General features: G+C 48.2%; 3 protein-coding genes across 3 annotated transcripts in view; 2 read left to right on the top strand and 1 right to left on the bottom strand.

The window, feature by feature from the left end:
* tns3 (tensin 3) overlaps positions 1-3,391 on the top strand; it is a 35,523-nt gene extending 32,132 nt beyond the window's left edge. The window contains exons 23-27 of the mRNA XM_084446650.1: positions 130-207; positions 856-1,024; positions 1,262-1,330; positions 1,473-1,502; positions 1,682-3,391. Coding sequence (XP_084302776.1) covers positions 130-207; positions 856-1,024; positions 1,262-1,330; positions 1,473-1,502; positions 1,682-1,826 — 491 coding nt within the window. The 3' untranslated portion in view covers positions 1,827-3,391. The remainder of the gene's footprint in view (positions 1-129; positions 208-855; positions 1,025-1,261; positions 1,331-1,472; positions 1,503-1,681) is intronic.
* Positions 3,392-11,598: 8,207 nt separating this feature from the next.
* Positions 11,599-15,870, top strand: LOC311316239 (insulin-like growth factor-binding protein 3; the record flags this gene model as incomplete). The annotated part of the gene is made up of 4 exons (XM_084447062.1): positions 11,599-11,968; positions 12,748-12,998; positions 14,073-14,192; positions 15,745-15,870. 4 exons carry the CDS (start codon positions 11,599-11,601, stop codon positions 15,868-15,870), a joined length of 867 nt encoding a protein of 288 aa, XP_084303188.1.
* A 1,092-nt stretch (positions 15,871-16,962) lies between these two features.
* LOC311315875 (insulin-like growth factor-binding protein 1) lies at positions 16,963-19,873 on the bottom strand. Its single transcript, XM_084446577.1, has 4 exons — positions 19,396-19,873; positions 19,091-19,233; positions 18,358-18,486; positions 16,963-18,182 (listed from the first exon to the last, which is right to left on the bottom strand). The coding sequence occupies exons 1-4, from the start codon at positions 19,742-19,744 to the stop codon at positions 18,057-18,059; spliced, it is 747 nt and encodes a 248-aa protein (XP_084302703.1). The 5' UTR covers positions 19,745-19,873; the 3' UTR covers positions 16,963-18,056.
* Positions 19,874-20,153: the final 280 nt, after the last annotated feature.

The raw sequence follows: 20,153 nt of genomic DNA, 5'->3' as shown, positions 1-20,153 counted from the left end.
GATATGCTGTCAACAAAAGTCGCTTTGCTTCAATCCAATTCAATTTCACGTATCACTAAAAATGCACTTGTGTGTGTGTGTGTGTGTGTGTGTGTGTGTGTGTGTGTGTGTGTGTGTGTGTGTGTGTAGATCCTCTTGAAGATGTGCTGGAGAACACTTCGCAATCAGTCACCAACTCTGCTGCTGAGCTCCTCAAACAAGGGGCAGGTACGGTTCCCATCACCCCACCAACACCAACACACTGAACCAGGACCAACATACTGGAACCAGGACTAACACACAGAACCAGGACTAACACACGGAACCAGGACTAACACACTGGAACCAGGACTAACACACTGGAACCAGGACTAACACACAGAACCAGGACTAACACACGGAACCAGGACTAACACAATGAACCAGGACTAACACACTGGAACCAGGACTAACACACAGAACCAGGACTAACAACCTGGATCAGGACTGACTGCCCCTACTGTACAAGAACCTGTTGTATTAACCTTGTACCGTTTATTTCAATCGGGCACATCAATGACAGCTCATTACACGGGTCATAAGCAGTTGATACCTGACCCCATATAAGACATAAAGGGGTAGGTACTATTGTACACTAGGCTGACGGCCATCTCAGTTCCTGACCCTCCTAACCTCTCTGTCCGTTCAGCCTGTAACGTGTGGTTCCTGACCCCTCCTAACCTCTGTCTCTCCAGCCTGTAACATGTGGTTCCTGACCCCTCCTAACCTCTCTGTCCATTCAGCCTGTAACGTGTGGTTCCTGACCCCTCCTAACCTCTGTCTCTCCAGCCTGTAACGTGTGGTTCCTGACCCCTCCTAACCTCTCTGTCCGTCCAGCCTGTAACGTGTGGTTCCTGGGCTCGGTGGAGATGGAGTCCCTGACGGGGTACCAGGCGGTCCAGAAGGCCACCAGCGTGATGCTGGGATCAGAGGCCATCGCCTCGTCCACCGTGGTCCACTTCAAGGTCTCCTCGCAGGGCATCACCCTCACCGATAACCAGAGGAAGTGAGTGACGCCCGCTGAGAACACACGCTCACACACACACGCTCATATACACACACACGCTCCTACACACACACACCTACACGCACGCTCCTACACACACACGCACACACACGCACGCACTGAAGAACATTCACACTTATTTTCTTAATTAGTATGTTTTATCAAATAGTGAAAATGTTTCCTTCCCTCTCTCTCTCTCTCTCTCTCTTTTGTTCTTCTTCCTCTCTCTCCCGCTAGGCTTTTTTTCAGGAGACATTATGCTGTCAACACAGTCATATTCTGTGCTTTGGACCCTAAGGATCGAAAGTGAGTCATTAACAGACATTTCAGTATATGCAGCATGAACAGTAGGCTAATTCCAAGTGAGGAATTAACATACCTGGCTAATTCAAGCATTATCTTAGGCCTGATTAACACCTGTGTTCTTTTCCGTGCCGCTCATTCTAAGGTGGACGAAAGACGGCTGCACATCAGCAAAGTAAGAACTCTAACCCTCGCCCTAACCCCGACCCTAACCCCGACCCTAACCCCGACCCTAGACCCCGACAGTTTGACTGCATTTCAGTCCAACTGAGCTAGATGAATAAGGGTCTCTCTAACTCTCCCCTTACCCCCCCCCCCCCCCCCCCCCCCCCGTTCCCATCTGCTCACCTCCAGGATCTTCGGCTTCGTGGCCAGGAAGACGGGCAGCGCCATGGACAACGTGTGCCACCTCTTCGCCGAGCACGACCCCGAGCAGCCCGCCAGCGCCATCGTCAACTTCGTCTCCAAGGTGATGATCGGCTCCCAGAAGACCAAGTAGGCTCCGGCGCTCGAGCGAGCGACGCCGCCGTGCGTCTCCGGGATCGGGAAACAGGAAGCGCTCAGATGTCCCGCCCGGGGGTTCGGGGAAGCAGGTCACTGACCAGTAGGGGGCAGAATGGAGCTGTTAGGATCCAGGTCGTGGATCCGGGGAGATAATGTACTTAAAAATGAGCATGAACAGACTTACTGGTCCACCACCACCACCACACACAAAACCTCAGTTCAACCCATCGATCACAAGACACAGACATGGACCAGGACGCTGAACGAGACCCGACACCAAGATGAACTCTGGCTGTATTCGAAGCAGACTCTCCTCAGTATATGACAATACGGGATGTTTCCTAGAGGACACGGGAGAAGAAAAGGAACAGATCTATTATCAGATGTGTCTTTCTCTTTAAACCGAATATAGCGGTTCGTGTCCGCCGGTGTCTGTGGCAGTCGCGTGTTTGCAGTTGCCAGTTTTCACCCTATGGTTTTCCAGGCTATAGAAATTCAGTTACGTAATGCCAGTTTCACCATGCTTTGTACAGTGCACCTCACCATGGCTCTCCTACGAGCCATCATGACCCAGTGCTATTGAGGAGCCAGGGTGGCTTTCACTTAAGGCTATGAATTGTCAAATGTCTTATATTTAACCTAAAACAGCATTATCCAAGCTATTAAAATGGGTATGAAATATACTAATACAAGATGTTTTCTTTATCTATGCAATGTAAAAATTTATTTTTGTAAATGCACCATATACATTTTTAATTATATCTTCTTGGCTCCCATTTATTCAATGCTAATGTGTTTCAAGCCCAATCATGTAATATCAGATGTTTGTTCATCTCAACTTTGCAAGGTGAATACGACCACTATCAGAACAATGAGAGTGCATCAAAATGCAATCTGAAAGGTGTGTGCGTGTGTGTTCAAATGAATCAAACCGCAACAAATATTTGATGTAAACCCTAATATATTGTAGGATAAATTGACATGTTTTGATCAAAGTTTCTTCAGTACTTTTGTTTAGAATCTTTTTAAATAAAAGACATTCCAATTAGTCTCTTGAGTTGCCATTTGGCGACAGATTTTGCCATTATCTATATTGTAATGTCTCCGTTTCTAAAATATATGAAGAGGACATTTGTATATTGAAATTTAGATAAGAAAACTCTATATTGGAACATAAAGTATGTTTTCAGGCAAATCAATTATTTTCACTGTTTATTGTGTGCTTCTACAGTGCAGGGTGACAAGAATGACATTTTGTAATCACCGCAAGCTGCTGGTTAAGGGACATGACGGCCATCCGGTTATGCTTCACCATTCTCTCTTTCTATTCCAGATAATCCTGGGAGGGACTAACCACAATCAAACCATTGTTAAATACTATATCCAACATATATGTACATTTTTGTTAGTTATACTGCGCATCACGTTGAGACTGTACCTCACTATACCTCCTCGATCTCACAGTGTCACTGTGTTCTGTTTCATATTGATCTGCGATCATTCGTGGCAGTTGATGTGTATATTGGAATGGCATTATCGATGTTGGATGTGAATAAACAAAAGGGAAAAGTGAAGTCATCTGCCCATTTCTTTCCTCACTGTCAGTGTATGATTACATTTTGCCTGATCAAATATGGAGACAGGAAGCAGCAGCAGTCACACATTAAAGTGTGTTTGGATCCATCCAGACCTGAGTTCTCCTAATACCAACATACATTCACAAATGGTGCGATTTGAACGGATTTAAGCTAATTCTAGTTATATTACTAAGGCATGTTTAGTGTGGCGAGTTGTGTTCCAGACGTGGCCAGCAGGGGGTGCCAACAGCACACTGTCGGGCAGAGACCTTGAGCTCTCGGCTCGCTGACCTTCTGAGTTGTTGTGTGAAGTCAGTTATTTTAGGCACACTCTCCCTTACCCCCGAAACTGTAGGAAGGAGCTATATCAGGAATGATAACACCATGCACACGCAGACACACACACACACAGGCATACACAAACACACACACACACACGTTGACTCACTGCCTAACCAGTGAATGAGTCCCTGTGGACACCTCCCCCCCTGTTAATGGTGCAGGTCTGGACAGGTTGGTCCTTGGCTGGGGCTGATGGTGGTGAGAGAGAGAGAGACTGAAGAGAGGAGAGGTAGAGGGGCCGGCGAACGGGAAAAGACCCCCTCCTCTCCACTGTCCCTCGGCAGGTGGGGAAAGTGAAGAATGCCCGGGGTGGGCAGGAAGGAAGTGAGGGCCCAGGTGTGGTGAGCAGCGATAGCAGAGCGGCTCCCACTGTCATTTAGTCCCGACTGTCCCAGTAAAAAAGTATTTGGGGAAACTCCAGAGAGCCGTGTGGGTGTGGGCGCGCATGTGCGTAGGCTACGTCAGTGCTCTACCAATTCGAGGACGATACAGTAAAGTTTCCATAATCACTCGCATTCGTAGAGGGCAATCTCAACAGCACTGACCAGCCCAGCATGCACCAGTGGGAGTCGCGGTAATCTGCTGGGAAGGAGACCAGACATTTCTCAATGACACTATTTTTACTAGCACTATTCACCCACAGCTCTTGACCCTGGCATCACACTGTCTGGTGTTAGTGGAAGATAATCACCGCCATTGTCCCACGGCTTCCATTTTGTCCAGGCACTGCTACCATGACACTGATTGAGCCTGTCACATATAATAACAACAGCCGCGCCAACTTTCTAGTCAGCTCACATTATTAGGAGCTAGTCAGGGCCGGGTTCACCGAGCCCTCCAATGAGGTGTCAAAGATAATGTCGTTGCTGGAAGGCCCAGATTATTAGAGAGGGAAAACCAGCTTCCAATTCTCTGCCCAATTCTCCAATTCTCCGGTCGGCCGCATTCATTCGCCACTTAATGAGGGAGGCGGGGGAGACCTCTTCAGGAGGAGGAACAAAGCTGGTGGAGCCGACATAGAATGTTGAGTTTGGGATGGCTGCACAATTGGATGCCCTGTTTTCTTTCTGGCTGTCTATGCAACCTAACCTAGGACATTCATCGAGGGCCTTTCAGCTGAAAGAAAAATACTGTCTCTGGCTTATTAGGCTGTCATAGCCTACACTATCTAAGTGCAACTGAACAAAAGCCCACTACAAGATGTATTTCAGTGTCAGAAAAGACCCAAAAAAGTTTCACAAAGAACTCAACCCAAGATGGAAAGCTACACGGTTGTGCTCGACGGTTGGTGCGGCGTAAGTGGAGAGGCGCTCACCTGTGATCGTTTAGAAGGTGAGGCAGCACTGTGTAGCCTACGGTTGTTCTGCCTCAACCCTAGACACTTGACTGGTCTAAAAGTAGGCCTAGGCTAGAGGTGACCCATTTTAGCCCGAGTGGTAAAAGGTTACAGAGTAGCCTACCGAAGCCCTTCTATCCCGCCTGGGCGTCTATCTCTTCTGTCACCACTTCTGGAACCACCCCCCCCACACACCTCCGTCCCACCAAGACACCACAGCCAGCTGCCTGGGGGGGCGGCGTTAGTGTCTGTGTGTTTTCACTGAGAAAAACTGCAATACAATGCAATTCCAGTAAAGCACAAACATCTAGAAGATGAGCAGATAACCAAAGCTGGTGAAACCTGTCAAAGACGATAGCATTTCTCTTTATGAATTGCTCCACTTCCAGCGATAATTCCCTGTCTTTGTCTCTCCACGTAGGCAACGAACCACACGTTATGACCGCGGACCGCCAACACTCCAAAATAAATGAAGCATATAACGGCCACCACTATGATTACGCACGGAGCTTGTCCTTGTCCACCAGAGGAGCCATGATTGATGTGAAAATTGCACACCCACAGGACTGTGTGAGAGTGAATTGTACTTTTTCAAGGGGCGTAAGTGACATTTACAGAATTTTACAGGAGAGCAAAAACAAACTTTTTATTGATTGTATTTATTCAATTAAAACGACATAGGCTATTTGAGCAATCTATACTTTTATAGAGATTAGGCTTCAATGAATTCATTTTGTGCACCAATCTAGTGCTTAGCTACTGCATAACTAGGCTATATGTTCCAAATTCGTGGTTTTCACTTCCGCCTTTATGTTTTCAGCCTTTATTTCAAAAACTAAAAATTATAGTGACCTTATGCTTTTACCATTCGATAGAGCTCAGGAAGACCTTTAAAATGACATATAAAACTCATTTTCACCCAAGATGTCACTTATGCCCCTTAAGCCCTCGGTATGATGTCTCGTGACTATGTTGTATTTTTGTGTTAGCACGTTGGTCCGTGAGGAATGAAATTTCGCTACCCGCATGTATGTGGACAAATGATTTAAAAAAAAAACTTGAACTTGAACAGTCACTCCTGATTGAATAACCTACTGTGTGTCACTGTGTGCATGTGTACAAATGTCATGAGAGAGAGAGAAGAGAGAGAGAGACAGGACAGAAAGGAAGAGATACATTGAGAGAGCACTGCCGAAAATACACACTTGTGTGTACGCGCTCCAGGACTAAACACACCAGCGTGCGTGCGTGGCGTTATGCGGGGTGGGGGGGGGGGGCAGCCATGCCCCCCCAAAAATGAGCGGCGCCACTCTCAGCCCACTTCCTAGCGCTCTGCAATCCATCAAGCACGGGTGCTGAGAGTTCCTCTCCCTCTCTCTGTCCCCCCCCAACCCCCCCACCTCCCCAACTCGCTCTGGCCTAATTAGGGCCTTGGCCTGCTCCCTGGGCCAGGGACCTCAACAGCACCAGGGCCCCCGCGCTACGCACGAATGGACCGCTCCGAAAAAAGAAGTGGCCGCCTCTGGGATGAGATGAGAAACGGCCTCTGCCCTGCCGGACAGTTCTTTCTTGTTTGTCCAACATGCGGGGGGGTGTCTCTCTGCAAATAGTCAGATATTGTTGATGGCGTGTCTTAGTAGCACCATACACAGTTGGCAGGGAAAGGGCAGAGGACAATAATGGCGGTCATGAGATCATGTTGTTCTTTACAGTTTTGTATGAGGATGCTTGCGAGGCTGTACAACGGGCAGAGAGGAGCAAAGAATAGCAGCGCCCAAATGTCATGTGATCGTCTACAGTCTCTTTCCTAGACATCCCCCTGCCCCTCCCCCACCCAACACACACACACGCGCACCAGCACCACACATTACAACCTCAGATTCCTAGCAGGGATGGGGCTGGTGTGTGGTGGTTTAGGGTGAGGGGCAGTTGTCTGGAGCAGGAACATGCACACACACGCACACAATCACACACACACACAAGCACACAAGTCTCTCTCGCTCTCTCTCTCTCACTCACACACACACACACACACTCACACACACACACACACAAACACACCGGCCTTTCCTGGGTAAAGTCAGACACGTTCGGTGGACCTCCAGCTGATTAAACTATGTGCTTTCCCCTCTGTGAGCTTTGGCCCTCCCTGCGGATTCTTGTGTTTTTTTTCACTGTCACTGCAGTAACACCATACTCTCCTCACCCTCCCACCCCACCAACACAATATCCCAAATTCTTCCAGAGCTGTGATTCTTTCTTTGGATCAAAATTATTATTCTACTACTTTGACCAGTATGCTAATGTTTAAAGCCAGGGTTAGTATTAGCAGTAAAGGAGTACAAAGCTCTCAGCACGCTCCAATCGCAGATGCCAGCAACAGGTCACCCAGCACAGAAGCTACGGCCGTGGGCTACTGCAGGAGGCTACAACGGGCCACAGTCATTGGCCCGCAGCAGTAGGTCACAGCAGCCTATTGCAGTCAGCCACCTCAGCGGGCTTCAGACTGTACGGTCACCGACGAGGAAAGGAAAAGGCTGCTGTAGTAGGCTAGGCTGGGCTGCAGCTCTAGGCCACTTCAGCAGGTCACTATGGGGCTAGTACAGCAGCAGGCCGCAGCGGTAGACAGGTTAGGCCTACATCAAGGTCACAGCCTGCGCTGCAGCAATGCTAATGGACGATAACAGCAGTCTATGCTCCCATCTCAGTACTAGCATGTTTCAAGAAAGCCTCGGTGGATTGTCCGAATCATCTTAAAACGGTGGAAAATCACCACGGATTAGGATTTGACATGGCGGCCGTGGTTGGCCGACCCTGCCCCCGACAGCGGGTTATGTTAAACACATGTACAGTAGGCCTAATATCCTGTGTGTGAAAGGTACATTCTTCACACTCACTCTTTATTGAGTGGCTGCGCTGCGGGACAACATTCCACCGGCAAGACGTTCAACCCATTATTCCTGTGCCCAAAACCTCTCTTCCGCTATGCCGAATATGTGCAGGTGGCTGAAAGGCCCCCCTTCCTAAAAGCTCCGACCGGTGAATAAGGAGGAAAATCAGAAGGCTTTTTTTCAGCATATGAAACAAATGTTTGGCATTCCACTGCACAGGGAGGGCTCTGCTGTAGGCCTGTCTGTTAACTGTCGACAAGACGCCTCGCCAGGGCATGTTGGCCACTCATTTGACAGCAAGTTCTGAGAACGCAAAGCAATCGCGCCCCTCTTTTTTCCTCGCTTTTTTAAAACTTTGTTATTCTTCTGAGGTATTTCAGACATTTTGTACTGGTATGTTCCCTTCTCCCTCATCTGTATCAGATTAATACAGCACTTAAAGATTAGCCTAGCCTATATGACATAGGCTACTGTAATTACTTTGGCATCTCTCACATATATGTAAGGAATGCATCCTTATTTTAGGGTCTATTTTGTACCATTCTATACAAACCACACTAGCAACAGAACTGCTTGAGCAATGTCACACGTCTTGACAAGTTCAGAGACGTCCTAACAAATGTAGGCTAAGAGGCACATTCAGTGGGTCACTGCTAAGCATGGGCAAATTCACAGGGGGTGAGACTGGCAGAGAAAAATCACACCCAGGTGGTGAAGTAAGCGGTGCGGGTTTATGAGCAATCTCTGCTGCACTCTATTGCTGGTGTGCAACGATATTGGCAATCTCATGCTACAAATGCTACAAATGGATACAAATGTCACCTATAGAAGTGACTGCACTTAAGTTTTGAAATGAATGATTGAATGTTCAGTTGAGTGGTGGCAGTTGGTGATTTGAAAATGTCCACACATTTTGCAAACTGTCGCTACTCTTACAAGTTTCACAGTACTTTCCAGTATTATACACCAAAATGTTCAGATTGCCATACATTCACTCACATTCACATCTAGGCAATGCCATTTATAGTTTTTAAAATATTCAGTGTTTGAAAATCATGCTGCCCATTCACACAAATGGTGGAATGTTCAGAGCTCTACTCTAGTGGCAGTTAATTTCAAATTCATACCTTTTTTCTAACTTGTCACTACTCCTAGTGTTTTTAAGATACATGGACAGATTATATCTCAACATGTTCACCTGGTTCTCAGGAGCCCTATGGTGTAGATATTTAAGATGTGACATTTATACTTCTTGTGATAGAACTATCTGAAGCTGGCCATGCTTTCCTTATGCCTGCCCTCTAGTGCTGGTGCGCAACGGTATTGGTGACTCCTGATTGGTGTAAATCTCATACTATGAATGGACAGACGGACGGACACACACACACGTTTGTACACATGTCACGATGTCACGTACACGATGTCACCTATAGAAGCGGCTGCACAGCTTAAAAATAGAATCATGAGATCCATCTAACTGCTAGAAACCTAATTGGATCATCTTTTGAAGAGTCACAAAGGACAGTCTCTTCCAGTCTAGAACCATCCAGCCTGTCATATCTGTGGATGTGGGCCATGAAATTGTTGCTTGTTGCTGAGCCAGGACTGGGTGACTGTCAGTGTCAGATTGATTATGGCCAATTATACTCCAAAATAGAATCATTGAATAATAACAGGCATGGCTGGAATATCCCAAATGAAAACATTTTCCTTCATTTGAATTTCCAGGTTTTGTGCATATTATATAAAGAAATATATATATGGTATACTGTATATATTATATTATAGACTGTATATATGATATTATATATATATAATACTATATATATATATATATATATTAGAGTGTTGTTCATAAGATGCATAGATGAGATCTACTCTTCATCTGGTTTGTTATGGCTGAGTGCATACTCTTTTGTGTAAAATATCCCCCCGATGAACCCCACTCCCCTGCGCTTGCTGACACCCACACCCTGACCCCCTGCTGGCGTACCAACCCCCTCCCCCGCGACACTTTGAGCACCTTACACCTTGTCTAGGCAATAGACAACGGACTCTGCACTACTGTACACTTGAACACATGAACCAACATCTGACAACACTCGAACAATTGAACACTATGCTCCACTGTATACTTGAACGTTATTTAATTGCACTGCCTACATCATGGACACAGACATATTTTAGTCATCCATGATCAGATGGGATAAGTAGATGAGGATGATACTGATAGACTGACAGACACCGGAAAGTGTAGTAAATTGCCAGTTTAGGAACCTTTAAATGTCTAAAGTATAGTAGAGTATCTAGGACTGGAATGAGCAACAAATTAGCACTGATAAGATACTGTAAGGACAAGCGATTACAATAATTCCAATGTACCTGTACCTGTACTTGTTACACATGGCAAATAAACAAGACATTTCACATTGCTTGCACAGTGTAGTGAGTCTATAAACAATCCCCTTCAGGTGCTTCTGTTTCCCAGACGCCTCAGTGTGATGGGGTCATGTTGATTCAAACTCAGGTGCCGCTCGGTGTCACCTAGGCTTAATCGCATGAGCAGAGCAAGTTGCCCCAAGCACGAAAACACACACACACACACACACACACACACAAATGCACACACGGAGGCAAGTCTATAGTGAATGAATGAAGTTATCGTGCGTTTGATTGAAATTCAATCCATCAGATAATATGGATCAGCACTAGCAGTACTAATATTATCAGCACTAGATCTGTCTCCCTCCCCCCAGTAAGGTGACGTCATCAAGGTAATCCTGTAACAAACAAGGGTGCTTGCATCAGCGTTCTGGTACAGCATGCACACTTAGAGTGAGGAGATTGTAGGAAGATTAGGGATATTTCTTTCGACTGACTGAGTCAGAACTTAAAGTGTACAAAGACACACACGCACGTACACACACACATACATAAACACACACTTTCTTTCTGTCTGTCTCTCAATCTCTCTCTCTCTCTCTCTCTCTCTCTCTCTCTCACACACTCACACACACACACACAGCATTAGTGAATTCCATGTTTATTCAACCCATTGCCAGCTGAAAGAGAACACTCGCTATGCCTCTCTGACTGATGTTGGTTTAGCCACTGTATCTCTGTCTAGTCTGGCTTCAGCAGCCTGGGGCAAAACGACTGTTCTCCCCCAGAGAGGTGTCCTGGCAATGTTCTGGCAATGTTCCATATTGAACCAGATCCCTTAGTAAAGGTGTCTCTAAAGATCGAATAGCCTACGAAATGAAATAAGTATTTAGGGGCGTTTTGGCATGTCCAAAAATGACCCAAAAATGTATATGCTTCTTAGTGCTACCCACCTTTGCAGTCACTAAAAATAAAATAAAAACATGCAATATTGTTGCACTCCTACTTTGACTCACAGTATTCAATGGTGAATATTTTTAAAGCACCACGTGTTTTCTAAGACCATAGAGTGGAAGCAAGCCACCACCACAGCTCGTTTGAGGAGGGGGTGTGACTTCAGTCGCTTGCTCTATATATGGAGACGACGTGTTCAGTGGCCTCTTGTGAATTAGACGCAAGAACTATAAAGTTATTACGCTACAAGTCTAGGACAGTGCTCATCAACTTCAAAATATCACAATGGACACCTGTTTACGCACGCTTTGTATGACCGTTGTGCTGGCATCGATTCCACGGAGATCAGGTGCGATAGGTCCGGTTATACGCTGCGATCCGTGTGATGCTGGGGCTCGGCTTCTGTGCAAGCCGTTGCCCAAGGACTGCGTCGAGAGTGTCCGCGAACCGGGTTGCGGTTGCTGCATGACTTGTGCCCTGGTCTTTGGACAGCCGTGTGGGGTGTACACGGGGAGATGTGGCTCCGGGATGACCTGTCAGCACCAGCCCGGAGAAACCAAACCTCTCCAAGCCTTGCTGGAGGGACGCGGGATTTGTGCAAACGCAACCAACAAAAGACCCCTCGGTACCTTACCTCCAGTTAATGAGATACCAGGTAAATTCGTAAACTTCCGTTTGGTTGGCCGATAGCCTATATTGAGCAAACAACAAGGGGAGACAATCGAATGACAAAAATGTTTCTCAGAGCGATAGGCTACACAATTCCCCTTTTTAAATTATTTTTAAATTGGAGTTATTGAACCTTTTTTTGCAAAGGTTTTGGTATTTTTATTATTCTTGAATTTTAAAACTATTTGATAATGTCCTGCACTCAGATGCAAATTCGATGCATCTCAATTGCTTTAGCCTATACCTTGCGCGATATAGGCATCAGCCTTGGCAGGATCACTACGCATCAGCCTTTGACAGGATCAGTCCACGGCTCAATGACTGTCTGTCACTCAAGAAACAAGGGTTAGCTTATATTGGCGTTAAAGATATGCACAGTGAAAATGAAAGGCTCTATAGGGTTGTGATGCAGACTACATGGTTCGCGTCAGTGAATTTTTGCCCAAGAAATAGATTTGATTACCCGTGAATACTGTACCTGCAAACATACCGAAAAGACTCACTTTAAGCAGAGAGTTAATGCTTTATTCAACCATTGTAATAGAATAACCCTTTTTTCAAGTGTTAGATTGGACACTCCATGGACTCAGGACCCCATTCAGCTTTGTCAGGTGCTTTTTGGAACCCTAAACGTTTGTTTTTTTCTAACCAGAACCTTTTTTCAGATGATTCTCCTATTGTTAACGATGGTTCTATAGAAAAGTTTTTCGAGTGTCTGTGAAAGCTTTAACTGTGTCAGAAACTCAGTGTTTCCCTTTGTGCCAGAGAGCGTTGGGGATCGAGAAGAGGAGAGGAACTTCACCCGTGCCGTCCTCCAGACCCCCCCCAGCACTCGCAGGCCCCCGGGGGCCCCCAGGCCGCCCCAGCAGCCCCCTCTCCTCCACCCCGCCAAAGCAGAGATCCTCCGACGGGTGCAGCTGAAGAGAGCCCAGAGCTTCAAAATGGAGGAGCTCCCTGGCGCGCTCAACACAGACCAGCAGAACTTCTCTGTGGAGACCAAGCAGGAGCCAGAGTATGTAAGTACCCAGTCTCCCTCCTAGTACCCAGTGTTTTTCTATCTCAGCAACCCACTGGGAGATGTTTTCTTCCCCTACTTCTGCGTGTTGGTGTTTCTCTCTCTCTCTCTCTCTCTCTCTCTCTCTCTCTCTCTCTCTCTCTCTCTCTCTCTCTCTCTCTCCCTCCCTATCTCTTTCTCCCTCCCTCCCTCTCTCTCTCTCTCTCTCTCCCTCCCTCTCTCTCCTTCCCTCTCTCTCTCTCTCTCCCCCCCTCTCTCTCTCTCTCTCCCTCTCTCTCTCCCTCCCTCTCTCTCTCCCTCTCTCTCTCTCTCTCTCTCTCTCTCCCCCCTGCGGGTGATGGAATGTTTGTGGGTATTGGTGATGATGGCTGGCAGGCAGAGTAACCCGGGCGGGAGGCGGGCTGGCAAGGCGGCGGTTGGGCACGGCGGCTCCGCAGCTGACCCCGGTCAGGCGGTCGCTCGGCCGCAAGGCGTCCGCGTGCCGGGGCGCGCAGGGAGGAGAGCCGCGGATGATGGATTGGGCCGCTCGCGTATGCCCGTTTGGAAAGCCTGCTGCTATTTTTTGATCTTCTCCCTGGCCATGGAGGCGAGTGCGCAGAAGGAATGAGCTTAAAAGCTGGCCGCTTTGATCAGTTACTGGAGTCAGACTTGAGGACAATGCGGTCGGCTCCTTCTTTGGGGCTCTTTGAATGCAGATAATCCCCCATCTTTTGAGTAACGTTTTAGAATTCTAAGCAGCTTTGGCAAATTCGTAAGCCCTCACAAGTTGGTCAGATGAATTCATCTCATATTAGCTGCCTTGCTGTGCTACCCCGACCACCATTGTTAGGGTATTACTGAAGAGTTGTCCACAGGTTGGCTAGGTTGTTTTTGTTTGAGCAGATTGAATTATACTGTAGCTCTGAGAACACGGTGGCGTTTGTGACGTCAGCGGTTCCTACACCACCCTAAACTGTAAGCAGTCGGATGTGGTGCTGCTTAGGTAATGAAGATCCTAACCATGTGTGCGTGTGTGTGTGTGTGTGTGTGTGTGTGTGTGTGCGCGTGCATGTGTGTGTGTGTGTCAACTGCTCAGGGCCCCTGTCGGAGAGAGATGGAGAGCATTCTCAACGGCCTGAAGATCACCGACATCCTGAACCCCCGCGGATTCCGCATACCAAACTGTGACAAGAAGGGCTTCTACAAGAAAAGACAGGTAAACGCAAGCGTACAAACACACCTTTTTTTCCGGAACAAAGCCATTCTAGGAGCCACAATCGAGCGTCCGCTAACAGAGGACTCCCGCGTCAACCCGCTCTAACGCCGCGATACGTCAGGCGAACTCTCGGGCTTCCCCCGCTCCAACCTCGGCCCCCTGCCTGCCAGTCACTCTCGGCGCTCCGCGCTCCGGGTCTGTGTCAACAGATTACAGCTGCCGAGTACGTCCTGTCGTGCCTCGCTAGTGCTTATTAGAGCGCCATCACGACACCGCCACGCCAACGAGGTAGACCAGAGCCGCTGGGGGCCCGCCACAGAGAGGAACCCCCGAGCCCGGAGGAGGGGAGTGGAGGGGGCGGGGGGGGGGGGGGGGGCGGTGGTACAAACCCTCCCAGGGAGACAGACGTCAAGGTGGCCGCCGGCACCCGACGCGCTCGCCGCCATAATTGCCGGACCTCAGAAAAGCCAGTCCCAGAAATAGAGCCCTGCGGACCCAGTGGGGCGTCCGCGCGGTCCGCCCGCAATCGCTTTATAATAAATGAGCGGGCCTCCGGCGCGTTCATATGGAGCCACTTAACTCTCCCCGTGCCACGCCGTCGCCGACGCGGCCGCCCTTATTACGTGGCGGTCTCCCGCCTAATGCACGCGCTCCTCCCGGCCTGCAATCATCTGGTGAGTGGCGGCGGCGCTGAGGGAAACGTCAGTCTCATTGTCTCTGCTTATTTCGAAGGCCCCTACGGTCGCGTACGTACCGGCACACCCCTCAGACAGCTCAGGGAGGGGCCCCGCCATCAATTACCCTCGGCGGTTTCCATGCCTCCGAATGTATAGCTCGTATTACTCTCCGCTTATTGATACGGCGTTGGTGCTACAAACGTAATTGTGGGTTCCGGAAGCAAACAAATGATCATTGCGCACCTCGTCTCTTGCGTAGGGGAGCAGCTTGACATTGTGTTGATATCATCTTTAGTTGGGGGGACTCGCTCTATGTTTCGGACTGATATCCCACTAAAGGGTTTGATCTCCACTCTGATCAGTGAAGACTAATGCTGTTGCCTCTGCCCTTCAAATGAATGGCTGCATGTTTTACTAGAGAGGAGTTTGACCTTTAGTAAAATTGGCAGTCAAATAGCAGCCCTTGGGTTGCTCCAAAGACGCTGTAACTCATTTGTAGTACCCATAATTTGGAGCCGTGGGGTATAATCAGCAACAGATGATTTGTACTGGCCACCAGCTCCTGAAAATAGATCTTGGGTCTCAGTTGTTCACAAACGGGCCTAAGCAAATATTTTACCAGGTTTCTGTTTACCTTTAAGGTCTCTATATGTGTGTGTAACTGGAGGTAGACCGTAGAAGCGGCTCAAAATACCAGCGCGCGTCGCATGGCCAAGCCTGCATCGACTGAGCAGAAAACGTCGTTATTGGTCACCACTATTCATCTGCTAAACTGCCCTCTCAATCAAGCTGGCTCTCAACCAGTCGCGCTGCATATTGGACTACGTTCATGATTATGAAAACATCCTCTCTCTCTCTCCCTCTCTCCTTGATAGTGCCGTCCATCCAAAGGCAGGAAGCGAGGTTTCTGCTGGTGTGTGGACAAATACGGACAGCCGCTGCCAGGCTTCGATGGGAAGGAGAGGGGAGACGCCCTGTGCTACAACTCGGAGAGCCAATAGGATGAGAGCACAGAGGGAGAGAGATGAGAGAGAGGGGGGAACTGTAAACACACAGACAAACTGTGGAGTATTGGGAGAAAGAGGTGGACATTGGTTCATCCCGGAGGGTCGTGGGGGGCCGGCGTTGATGTTTTTGTGGCCCATGGGACCCTCCTCGGGTCAGGGGAGGGGAGGAGAGGTCCAGCAGAAGGGTCCCTCAGTCACACACCTCTCTCTCACCCGCGCTGACAGTTTTACGGGCGGACTCAGAAACCGAGAGAGACCGTCCGACCTGCTGGCGCATCTCCAGGGAGGACAGATTTCAGGATTTCTATCATTCACTTCATTTGCACAGGGCCAACCGTGACCACAGACTTGACTCCAGAGACTTCTTTCGAAGCGATAATAAAACACCGACGCACATTTGAAGTGGCACTATTACACACGTGTGCGTTTGCGATGTGGTACTGTACATTGATCATATTGTATGTGTGTGATTCTGACTGTGTGGATATGTTAGAACAGTGTATCCGTATGTATATTCCATGTGTCCATAACGGAGACATTAAGAGCACTCGGACGTTTCGTAACCATATTAAGAGCGCTGGCAGGAACACAGTCTATATGCATGGAAGAGTGCAGTATCTCAATGGTTGCCTATGCCAAGGCTCTCTGTGCCAGTGTATACAACAGCATTGAGTCCATTCAGAGTCACTCTGCGCCAGTGTATACAACAGCATTGAGTCCATTCAGACTTGCCCTGCGTGTCCATTTCCTACTCCTCAGGACCCTTTCAGAAAGGCAGTTGAAATTCATGGTGGACCTTCCATATGCCGCTCACGGTGCATATTTTCTTTGCTGGATTTTATGTTACTGAGAGAAGGACTGTGGCCACAATCTATATTGTGCTAATTGTTTTTCTGCCGTTTGCATAAGCTGGTATTTGGGATGAAGGGCACAGGCCTTATCTCACATCTGTGTATGTTTATCTGAATGTGTGTATTCTTTGTCATTATTTAGCTGTGCCTCGGATCTATAGGCGAATATGCTGTATGCGTGTATAATGCAATTGTAAACCTCTCAAAAATCTATTTTTCAATAATAAAGATGGTATAAGCTGATAGCAGTGACATTTATTGAGAACACAATCACAGGATTACAAATGGGTAAAATATACATGATTCCAACCAACCGGCCTGGTCGATAGCAGCATCTTTGGTTAAGTAGCAGTCAGACACACGAGTACATGATTTCAACCACAGACTTAATAAATAAGACAGTTGTAGAACAAACGTCAAACAAACGGGATCAAATGTCCTTTCAGAGCGATATATAACAATGACCTATAGGTGGTGTGGATTGAGGTACACTAAGGGTGAGGGGTGGAGGCACGCGAGCCCCCCTGTGACCCCCCCCCCCCCCCCCCCCGGCTGTATCAGAGGACCTGTTGAGACTGGCAGAGGTAGATGAATGAATGAAAAAAAAAAAAAGCAGCCCAATCCGAAATGGGCGCGTGGCTTGGATGAGCCCTGATATGTTTGTGCCCGGCCACAGCCAGCATACCTGTGGCTCTTCGACTCTCCCTGATCCACCCATTGAGGAAATGTCAATGAAGACGCATTCCGACACTGCCAGCATGTTGAATGAATGAGCGGCTGTGCTGTTCCGTGCAGTTGCACAAGTCCAACATTTGAATAAAAAATAATAAAATAACAGCTCCTGAAGACCCTGAATGAGGTTTTGGCAAATCTGGGGATCTGTGGGCTTCAGCCTTGGAGTTATTTAGTCACAAACACAAATGTATACAGTGTTCCCCTATTTACAATCAGAAAATAGGTAAACATATAAATAATCTAAAAATTACAAATGGTTCGTACTAGTAAGCACATAACAGAATAAATAAATCTTGATACGTACGTCATGTAAATAAATTAAGAGCAATTTCTCTTCGCTGGAATAAAAATTTATGTTGTGTGTTTATGTGAATGAGTGTGCGTATATGTGTGTTTGTAAAATAAACTCAGTATATGGGGTGAATGTGTGTTTACAGCGTGTGTGTGTGTTTACTGTTTAGGAAGAGTGAAAGACTCACAGTAGGGGCCTACATATCTTCCCCCATGTTGTCGGCATGAGTGTGTGTGCATGTGTGTGAGTGTGTGTGTCTGTATGTGTGTGTTTCGTATGCGTGTGAGCGCAGCGCCAGTGCTCTAGTGAGTTAGCTCCTGATGGCACTCCGCGTCTCCCAGAAGGTCAGTTGATCCCGGGATCTTCTTTCCATTCCAGGAGGACACACACCAGCAACGGGCAGGTGGGCCCACCAGAGACGACTCACACTGACAGACAGACAGACAGACAGACGGACAGAGAGACAGACTTTAATTATCTACAGTGAGTGTACACCTTAAAGGGCAGCCTCCGTTGAACTCCCAGCTACTTCCATATTAAGATAGCCAACCTCTCTCTCTCTCTCTCAGGCGCTCCGCCGGAAGGACGGAGACGGTGTCTCACCTGCTTGGCCTTGTAGAAGCCATGCTTGTCACAGTTGGGGAGGTAGAAGGTGGTGAACTTCTCCCCCAGTTTCTGCTGGGAACTGGCTATCCTGTCTAGCGCTGCATGCAGCTCAATGTGACAGGGACCCTGAGGGAGATGGGGGGGGAGAGAGAGAGAGAGAGAGAGGGTTAGATTCTCATACAATACTTTTTTTTCCAGTACAATATTTGATTAAATTGTTGTATTTTAATCTACTATTTTTCCTCAGTCTATATTTCATTGTTTTATCTTCCATCTTATTTTTCCAGCTTTTTGTTTATTTTATGTCTATTTTTTATGCGAAGCACTCTGTGCATGTACATTCTCTGTTGTAAAGCACTTTGAGCTGCATTTATTTGTATGAAAGGTGCTATACAAAGTACATAAGTATATAGCCTATACATAAGAGTATAACATAGGCTACATAAGTTTTAAAAAATAAGTTATTATTATTATTATTACTATTATACACGACACATTTTTATCAGATTTTAAACAGTTCAGCCTTTGATGTGCCAAGATTCACCTTGTTTTCTAAGACATGGCACGTGACCTCCTTTCACTTTGGATTTTGAGAATTGAAAAAAGTTTTCCTAAATAGCAAGTGCTCCCTCTAGAGGCTTTGAAGCAAATTGCTCTGGACCCGACATTCAGACCAGAGGCCCTCGATCTAATAACAACCGATCGGGCTGAGAGTGGCGCATGTCCGTACCTGCTCGACCAGCTTCTTGCGGATGGCGTTCACCTTGGCCTTGATGCTCTCCTGGGCATCGGCGGCGTCCCGGGCGTCGGACGGCGTGTTGAGCCCCAGCAGGTAGTGCAGAGAGCTGTGGTCGGGCATGCCGTCGGTCTCCTCTGTGGAGAGAGGCGAATCGAACCTTTAGAAACCTTCAGTATGTCGCGGGTGAATTATCTCAAAATATTACCGTCGGCCCGACAAGGTTGCCGGGTCGACGGGATGCGAGCTAACGGCCGACGCCGTTGAAAAAAGCGAAGGGCGAGGCGCGCCGGGTCTACCTTGCCCCTCCTCCTCTGTGCAGACGCCCTGGCCGCGGGTGAGCGCGTGGAGTGGCCTGGCCTCGCCGGGCCGCGGTGTGCAGCGGTGCCCCTGGGCGCAGTGGGCCGTGTACACGCCGCATGCCGCCCCCCTCTCCAGGGCGCAGGCCTGGCAGCAGCCGCAGCCCGGCTCCCGCAGAACCTGCTGGCACTCCGCCGGCACGGCCGGGCACTGGTCCAGCTTCTCCTGGGTGCAGGGGGCACAGCGGATGGGCTCGGGCATCACCACGGGGGACGACTGACCCCCGCCCAGCAGGGCCAGACACAGCACAGCCGCCGCCAGCGTCAGCTTCTCGCATAATCCAGACATCTCTCTGGGCCTTGGGAACAGGAAGGATCTTCAGAGGGGTCTTCAGACGAGGGATTCTTTAGAGCTTTTCGGCGAGCGTAGTTGTCGCTGAGGTTTCGGTTGTGATTTACCCGAAGCAGCAGCCTGGCAGTATTTATGCAAGCCTCCAGCCCCCGCGGGGTTAATGTTTGACACGGCGACTCCAGATATTATGTTTTGAACCATCTTTTGAAATGTTTTGCCAGCTGGAGTGGGGAGATGACCTCTGGGGTGGTCGGAGTACATAGATCCAGAGCGAGGTCCAGCAGGGCTGCGGTAAATATTGATTCTGGAACGCTGAGTGATTGTACATCACAACAACAACGACCTTGTGGTTCATCTCTGACCTTAACCTTTCCCTGTTCACCATCATCATGCAAGAGCAACAGTC

Source organism: Borostomias antarcticus (assembly GCF_949987555.1).
Source record: "Borostomias antarcticus genome assembly, chromosome: 12".
Classification (NCBI taxonomy): domain Eukaryota; kingdom Metazoa; phylum Chordata; class Actinopteri; order Stomiiformes; family Stomiidae; genus Borostomias; species Borostomias antarcticus.
This window is presented reverse-complemented; position numbering and strand designations above follow the sequence as displayed.